General features: G+C 34.1%; 1 protein-coding gene across 1 annotated transcript; it reads right to left on the bottom strand.

The window, feature by feature from the left end:
• Positions 1-657: 657 nt before the first annotated feature.
• Positions 658-1224, bottom strand: LOC124370979 (X-ray repair cross-complementing protein 6-like). The gene has a single exon (XM_046829283.1). The coding sequence runs from the start codon at positions 1222-1224 to the stop codon at positions 658-660; it is 567 nt and encodes a 188-aa protein (XP_046685239.1).
• Between the last annotated feature and the right edge of the window lie 4965 nt (positions 1225-6189).

The following is a 6189-nucleotide window of genomic DNA, read 5'->3' as shown; positions in this document are numbered from 1 at the left end:
TTTAAAAGAATAGGAAATGGTCATTTTCAAACTTTTGCCTCAGGCAGATAATTAACCTTAATTTATATTTAATGTTAGTTAAAATTATTTATTTCTATCAAACTTAGGCCAGTCACATTTATTTATGATAGGTAAGGAACTCCTTGATTTGAGCAACAATCTGTCTACCTCTCTCTTGGGTATTGCAGATTTAATTTGTTGTATCAGGTGTCCTGTGGGGAGTGGCTTCTTGACCTTCTTGGCTGGGCTACCAGATGTGTCTGGAGCAGGTCGTTTGGACGCAGGGCAGGTCGAGGTGTCTTCCCCATTCAGTGAGCAAGCGTTGTTGAAACTCTTTGTTTAATGGACCCAATCTTTCTGTCTGGGCGGCTTTATCTGGAAGTGTTTTGATCTTCAACATCATTTGGAATTAGGTATCCCAAAGCAAGAGCTTCCAAATGTTCCCAAAAAAGTAGTAACTTTTCATTTTTAAAGTCGCTTGGTTTAAAAACGAATTTCAATTTGGTCATAAATTTTTTTGCAAGCAGCATAACTTCACTCGTAACCTCAGGTAATATTTCACCAAACTTTTGTTCTCTGGCATCATTGTAATATGGCACAGGAATCACATGAAAGCCAAGAGAAGTCTGCAGGTTTCCAGCACTGTCAAACGTCTCATCACGGGGAAAAAGGTACACATATTTTGTGGCGGCTCTGTATCGTGAGGTCATGCGGCACAGTGCCACCTTCTGTTTGGCGATACACTGCATCACTCATAAGGTCATTGCTTCCTTTGATCAAAGTTTCTTCCGCATATGCAAAAGAAGACGGGCCAAAATGCAAATCTTCCTTGGCAGAGGTAAGTGGCTCAAAACCCAACAAAGTTAGTTCAGGCTCTTCCAACTTATACATCATTTCTTTTTCTTCACTGGCAAAGACAATGTCCTTTCCCGCTACGGTTACATAGTTCACAACATCGGAGGGCAACAGTAGCTGTCCAGTCGCCTGATCATGAGTTTGTTTCACACTTCTAACCGGCTCATTCGTAGCTCGATACAAAGGCTCCTTAGGTAGTATACTGGCCTCTCTATAAAATGTGTACAGAGAGACTCCTAGAGAAACTCCCATTCCCAAATTCCACTTCAACTTGGCATGGCGTCTAGTTCTGAATTCCAACCTCTTAAACTCGTACAAGGAGTTCTTCCAGCTTCGATGTGGCATCAACTTCTGTGTCAGAGAAGCCATTCACAATCTCCACAAGCTCCTTATAAAATGTTGAGTAATCAAAATTGGTCCCCATTGGGAGCAAATCAAGTGAAATGTTCAGTTGATTCAAATCTTTGGCTCTCTTTCGTGCCTTGTGTGCTTGATCGGTATCTGTAGAGTGAGGATCACTGTCATCCGTAAATAACAGGATTCTTTTTTCTTCAAAGTTACTTCCACTTTGGGAAAACAAGGAGCTGCAATACCAAAGAGCATCTGCAAGTGAACATTGCTCTGATGAACTGTAAGTTCGCTGTAGTGATGCAGCATTTGTATCACTCATAATCAAATCAATCTGCTTTACATATTCCACATTTGGGTGGGCAATATCCAGAGGACATGAAATATTTTTCAGTTTATCTTTGGGATTACAATTGGCAGTTCCAAACAAGACCAAACCAATCAGGTCCTGCTTCTGAGCAGTCATCTTATTCAGCAGAACTGTTCTGCAGCGCGGTTATGAATTTAGTTATTTTAACATTTTCTGAGATGATAACCGATTCAGAAAACATAGATGGTCTGCAGTCGATCAAAAATATGACGCCAGACTTGCCTCCTAGTTTTTCAATTTCATTTTTATCAATTGAGGCATCATCTTCGGAAGCCATGGTATCACTCATTGTGCTACAATGATGTTTAACTTTTACTTTTACTCTAATAAATAATCTTCCAACTAAAACAGCACCAGTATATATACCTCAATCAAGAACTACGACCTACACCACGCCTCTACCGACTCGCCGCCATTTACCGTGTAAGGTCTTGTAAGATTGGTTTAGTTTAGATTAAGGCTGTGAAATATTATAATATATTATGAGCAAGGGTTTTCTGTGAGAGGATTTAATACTAGGTTACATTGGCAATACAACACCCTCAAATGAACCAACACATATTTTATTTGTGACAACATCTCATTAAATTGATTAAAATTTTAATTAACAATTAATAACGTGTCATCCTTTTAACCATAGCTACGCAATGTTTAGACAACTCGGTTTGCTCCACCGAGCTCAGAGAACTTGTCTAGATTACACTATATTTTGTGGTATAGGCGTCAATGATGTTAAAACGATGTAAAGAGTTTATTTTGAGCTTCTTTGTCGCCAACTTTTTGGGTCTCTTTAGACAAAAATGGCTCCAGATTACAGGAGTTAAGTCTGTGATAGCGTCAGGTGCCAAACGCTGCACTAAGAGGAAAGTGAACTGAAGCAAAACTCAACATACACATTATATAGACTCTTTCCACCATCGCTACGTTACGTGTAGAAAGCTCGGTTGCTCTACTGTGCTTAGAGATTGTGACTAAATCATCGTAATTCACTGAATTGTGTACCTGATGAGACAATGAGGTACCTCTTCACCAAGATTACAGTATATTTTATAATCTATGTGTTTCTGACGTGGAAACTACGCGTGGAAAAAGAGTTCAATTTGAGTTAGTAGTAATGCACGTCAATGTTTTGAGTGAGAGTTATACACAATTTGCCGTAATCAAGTTTGCTTCAGCATCACATTGTTAAGTGCATAATATTGTGTTTGATGTTATTACTGAGTTAGCACAAAATGACCTGCAATACGTAAGTTCTGAGAAATATTTAATACATGTGTTAGATCCTAAATATAAAAAGAACCTGTTGAAGATCAGATGAATAGTTACTAAAGAATCTATTCTGTGCCAAGAATTTTAACATAGTGGATTTACGGATGCCACTTAAGAAATTAAAGTCATATCCTTGTAAGGTAATCTCCATGACAGTTTATTTTGTTTTAATTTTAAAGTTACAGCCTTTTAAGAAGGCTACTAAGAAAACACAAGAGTTGACTGATTATTTATCACCCTAGTATTTAATTATACATGGAATGGTCACGTTATTTCTTAAATTCCTGTCTTCAGCTATGTAACTGAGTTATTATTGATTACAACTTTTTTTAATTAACCCAAAATAACATCAATTACAAGAGCTTGCATAATAATATCAGAATTTAGACATTATCTTTACTCCCAACATTTAAAACACTATGACTTACATAGATGATCTCAAAAATGCATTTCTTAAAACTAAACACATACCCGTGACAATAGCAAAAAACGTGTGTATAGCCAACGAATCTTGTAAAATTACCCTTAAGTATGTGAGAAAAAAGTTTATACAGATAATAATTGTTATTAGATGGTGATAGATTATAATAGGACTGTTTATGCGACCCTTTTACATTTGTGTTGAACTATCTATTCGTAAGATACTGTCAATGGTATTTTTTAATTAACTGACTTATTGTAATAGTGTTTGGAAATTTTCCATTGGTCCAAAAAGGGATATTTTTACAAGTCTGCTTGCTTACTGCATTGCCTCTTACTCAGACACTACACCTTGTGTTTAAGCGATTAGGCATTGCTAGTAATACTTGCTTATGTGTCAAATCGTCATGACCAAACCATAATTGAGCGTTTCTTCTACCGTTATTCCAACACCTCTTTTTCAATTATTAAACTGTGAAAACATTAGACATTAGTTCACTTAATAAAAATACTTTGGCAGGATAAGTTGGACTTCATTGGGAAAGGTACAATTATATAGATATGTGTGGGGGAGGCCACGATGTCTGTCTGTTGTCGCTCTGTATAACTGCATTCTGTCGGGAAAATGTTACATAACTAGTAAAGGCCTAAAGCATACACTCAGTAAACGATTTTCTATCGTTAGCTTAAAAATTAAGATTGGTAAGGAATTTTATTAGGAGTACTAATAAAGTAATCTTAATAACATTTTCATTATATTGCATCATGTATGAAGTGCTATTTTGCTTTAAGACAAATTGTTGTATTAATATATTTCAGGTACACTAATATATAAATTTTATGGTTGATATGTATGTACAGTTAAATTGATAGAATAAAGTAAAATTGTAGACCTTTTCAGCAGGAAAATAAAAAAGTGATTTCAATATTATTTGGATGAGAAAGGTCTCAAATGTTTTTTGCTAAACTAAGAGCACTAATTGAACTATATTAAAAAAAAATTTCTAGACGTACCATTTTCATAGGAAAAGTTTTGTTAACTATATTAACCATTGTTTTTAGGTAGTTTCAATTTGTAATAATAAAATTACCTTTATTTTACAAGCTTATTGAGCAAAAACCTTTATTATCCCTATCAATACTTTCTAAATTACAGTTTGAAAGAAATTGGAAAGTTTGAACTTATCACTGTATGCATTATTTTAAATGAAGTATATATAGAATATTACGAACCTTATAAGTTTGCAGTATTTACAGTCAATATATAGTAATTTTGAAAGTAAAGTTTACAAAAATGATGCAGTTGACATAATTGTTAAATACAGACTATATTAATATTCTATGAAGAACATTATTACATTCATCGTAGAATATTTATATATTTGTTAATGTTTTTAAATAAAAAAAAATCTATTTATGAAAAATAAAAAAATGTATTGGCAAATTAGTGGAGTTCCACAGTTAAATTGTAATTTATTCTTTAGTTTTAACAGTAATTTATTTTTTTTTATAATGCTTATACCTGAAGGCGTAACACTGGATATCATTCTCTTAATTTATGTTGTATGCCGATGTTATTACACCGATAAATCATCGGTTTTGCTCTGGCGACATAAGAGCCCTATCTAATAATGTGTTTCCTTACTTTCTATAATGTACATGCTCAATCTTTCATCATTTGCCTAAGTTAATAAGTGATTTAATTGAATTTTACGATATAAGATGTTACATAGATTTAAGTTTGGATTAAAAATACAACTGTATTAGCTTTAAAAGTTTAATATAGGTTTCGAACGTTACTCTATGAAATATTAATCTGTTCATATATAGATTGAATACGTTTTTGAATTTATTTAATCTTTTACTTGTCTTTTACGCATTAATTATATTTGCTTTATAGAAAAACTGTACTGGATACAATATAAGTTTCTCATATAATAGAACTTTTATAAAAGCTCCTATTATCGTTGTTCGATGTAAAAATTTGTAGTTCGTGTATTTGAAATGTGTTTTTGCAAAAAATAATTGTATAACAAATTTATCCAATCTTGTTATAAAATTCTCTGACAAGGCGGGGGGGATGTTATGTATAGAAAGAACATAACAGGAAGGCATCTGTCACATATTAGCACTGTTTGCATAATACGAGTATTCATATATATCATTGGTTTATTGTAATCTCTAATTTGTTTATATTGTTAGACATTGTTCAGTCATTACATAACTGAGCGGGAGTTTTCTATATTAAGTGATGGTTACAATTAAATTTTCTTAGTTTTGAACAAATTATTCTAATTTTTTTAACTTAAATAATTTTTAATATGCTTAGTTAGTTTTAGGTCAAGCACCGGGAATACTTGTTATAATATATTTATTTTCTATTTCTAACGAATCAGTAACAATAAGTAACAAGGAAGGCACTGTGCCATATTTTTTAAAGTCAGCAATTTGTAAACTACAGTTACATGGGAACACCAGATAAGACATTTAATTAAGCATGTACCATCAATCAAGGTATTCACCACAGCACCAACTCAGTTAGGGGTAGTGTGTGGCCGGGGGTGGGGGTGGGCTGGCGGCAGACTATCAATCAGCTATTGCGAGTGTATGTGCGTGTGTCTGTCTGTCGAACCATTTCAACTCATCGCAACAACTGACTGGTTACAACACTGCTATTACCAACATACCAGGCATTAAACTGCAGCACAGTAACTGTCTATGTTTAATACATACAGACAATACCCTCAGTGAACAGGGAGACAGAATTGTGAACCCTGACTAAATAACGATACACACGGACCGGTGTTCGACGATGGAAGATGTATGATGAGGCATAATCGGAAATTAGAGAACTGTATACAGGGCCAGGTATTGTAGCTGAGGTGTAAATTAGAATGATCAGATAAGCAGAGCACGTCTTGACGGAA

The sequence above is a fragment of the Homalodisca vitripennis genome, unplaced genomic scaffold, assembly GCF_021130785.1.
Source record: "Homalodisca vitripennis isolate AUS2020 unplaced genomic scaffold, UT_GWSS_2.1 ScUCBcl_783;HRSCAF=3487, whole genome shotgun sequence".
Lineage (NCBI taxonomy): Eukaryota > Metazoa > Arthropoda > Insecta > Hemiptera > Cicadellidae > Homalodisca > Homalodisca vitripennis.
Note: the sequence above shows the minus strand (reverse complement) of the source record. Positions and strands in the feature narration are given on the sequence as shown.